The sequence below is a fragment of the Palaemon carinicauda genome, chromosome 2 (assembly GCF_036898095.1).
Source record: "Palaemon carinicauda isolate YSFRI2023 chromosome 2, ASM3689809v2, whole genome shotgun sequence".
In the NCBI taxonomy this organism is placed as follows: domain Eukaryota; kingdom Metazoa; phylum Arthropoda; class Malacostraca; order Decapoda; family Palaemonidae; genus Palaemon; species Palaemon carinicauda.
The window spans coordinates 136,826,784-136,829,376 of NC_090726.1; the positions used below are offsets into that span (position 1 = coordinate 136,826,784).

The window sequence follows — 2,593 nt, forward strand, 5'->3', positions numbered from 1 at the left end:
TTCGACTCTAGGTTGAGTTGTCTCTGCAGGCATTGTTTTGACTTAGGGTTGAGTCATCTCTGCAGGAATTGTTTCAACTCAGGGTTAGGTCATCTCTGCAGGTATCGTTTCGCCTCGGGGTTAATTTGTCTTTACAGGCATCATTTCGACTCGGGGTTGAGTCGCCTCTGCAGGCAATGTTTCGACTCGGGGTTAGGTCGTCTCTGCAGTCATTGTTTTACCTCGGGGTTAATTAGTCTCTGCAGGCATCGTTTCGACTCAGGGTTAAGTCGTCTCTGCAGGCAATGTTTCGACTCGGGGTTAAGTCGTCTCTGCAGGCATTGTTTCGACTGAGGGTTAAGTTGTCTCTGCAGGCATTGTTTCGACTCAGGGTTAAGTCATCTCTGCTGGCATTGTTTCGACTCAGGGTTAAGTCATCTCTGCTGGCATTGTTTCGACTGAGGGTTAAGTTGTCTCTGTAGGAATTGTTTCGACTCGGGGTCGAGTCGTCTCTCCAGGCATTGTTTCGACTCAGGGTTAAGTTGTCTCTGCAGGAATTGTTTCGACTCAGGGTTAAGTTGTCTTTGCAGGAATTGTTTCGACTCCCGGTCGAGTCGTCTCTGCAGGCATTGTTTAGACTTAGGGTTAAGTTGTCTCTGCAGGCATTGTTTCGACTCAGGGTTAAATTGTCTCTGCAGGAATTGTTTCGATTCGCGGTCGAGTCGTCTCTGCAGGCATTGTTTGAACTCAGGGTTAAGTTGTCTCTGCAGGCATTGTTTCGACTCAGGGTTAAGTTGTCTCTGCAGGAATTGTTTCGACTCAGGGTTAAGTCATATCTGCTGGCATTGTTTCGACTCGAGGTTAAGTTGTCTCTGTAGGAATTGTTTTGACTCAGGGTTAAGTTGTCTCTGCAGGCATTGTTTCGACTCAGGGTTAAGTTGTCTCTGTAGGCATTGTTTCTACTCAGGGTTAAGTCATCTCTGCTGGCATTGTTTCGACTCAGGGTTAAGTTGTCTCTGCAGGCATTGTTTCGACTCGGGGTCGAGTCGTCTCTGCAAGCATTGTTTCAACTCAGAGTTAAGTTGTCTTTGTTGGCATTGCTTCGACTCAGGGTTAAGTCATCTCTGCTGGCATTGTTTCGACTCAGGGTTAAGTCATCTCTGCTCTCATTGTTTTGACTCAGGGTTAAATTGTCTCTGTAGGAATTGTTTCGACTCAGGGTCGAGTCGTCTCTGCAGGCATTGTTTCGACTCTGTGTTAGTTCGTCTCTGCTGGCATAGTCTCGACCCTGGGTTAATTTGTCCCTACAGACATTGTTTCAACTCGAGGTTAAGTTGTCTCTGCAGGCATTGTTTGACTCAGGGTTAGGTAGTCTCTGCAGACATAGTTTCGACCCTGGGTTAATTTGTCCCTGCAGACATTGATTCAACTCGAGGTTAAGTTGTCTCTGCAGGCATTGTTTCTACTCAGGGTTAAGTCATCTCTGCTGGCATTGTTTCGACTCAGGGTTAAGTTGTCTCTGCAGGCATTGTTTCGACCCGGAGTTAATTATTCTCTGCAGGCAATGTTTCTACTCGGGGTTATGCTGTCTCTGCAGGAATTTTTTCGACTTGGGGTTGAGTCGTCTCTGCAGGCATTGTTTCGACTCAGGGTTAAGTTGCCTCTGCAGGAATTGTTTCGACTCAGTGTTAAGCGGTCTGTGCAGGAATTGTTTTGACTTATGGTTAGTTCGTCTCTGTAGGCATTTTTTGGACCCGGGGTTAATTCGTCTCTGCAGGCATTGTTTCGACAATGGGTTACATCGTCTCTGCAGGAATTGTTTCGACTCGGGGTCGCGTCCTCTCTGCAGGCATTGTTTCAACGTGGGGTTAAGTCGTCTCTGCAGGTATTGTTTTGACTCAGGGTTGAATCGTCTCTGTAGGCATTGCTTTGGCACAGGGTTAAGTCGTTTCTGCAGGCAATGTTTCAACTCGGGGTTAAGTCATCTCTGCTGGCATTGTTTCGACTCGCGGTTAAGTTGTCTCTGCATGAATTGTTTCGACTCGGGGTTGAGTCGTCCCTGCAAGCATTGTTTCGACTCGGGGTTAAGTTGTCTCTGCAGGCATTGCTTCGACTCAGGGTTAATTCATCTCTGCTGGCATTGTTTCGACTCAGGGTTAAGTCATCTCTGCTGACATTGTTTCGACTCGGGGTCGCGTCCTCTATGCAGGCATTGTTTCAACGTGGGGTTAAGTCGTCTCTGCAGGTATTGTTTCGAGTCAGGGTTGAGTCGTCTCTGTAGGCATTGCTTTGGAACAGGGTTAAGTCGTTTCTGCAGGCAATGTTTCAACTCAGGGTAAGTAGTGTTTACAGGCACTGTTTCGACTCATGGCTAATCATGGTTAAGTCATCTCTGCAAGCATTTTTTCAGCTTAGGGCATAGGTTGGAATCCTTGCCCAGCATAAAACTTTTATCAAAAATGAATTTCCAGTGGCTATACATTCTAATAAGTAGAATTGTATATTAAATGCCATTATGATTGATATACTGTATATATATATATATATATATATATATATATATATATATATATATATATATATATATATATATATATATATATATATATATTGA

At 44.9% G+C, this 2,593-nt stretch overlaps 1 protein-coding gene across 1 annotated transcript; it reads right to left on the bottom strand.

Annotated features, from left to right (window-relative positions):
• Positions 1-232: 232 nt before the first annotated feature.
• On the bottom strand, positions 233-1,832 carry LOC137620386 (uncharacterized protein DDB_G0287625-like). Its single transcript, XM_068350593.1, has 2 exons — positions 1,780-1,832; positions 233-1,031 (listed from the first exon to the last, which is right to left on the bottom strand). Exons 1-2 carry the CDS (start codon positions 1,830-1,832, stop codon positions 233-235), a joined length of 852 nt encoding a protein of 283 aa, XP_068206694.1.
• Between the last annotated feature and the right edge of the window lie 761 nt (positions 1,833-2,593).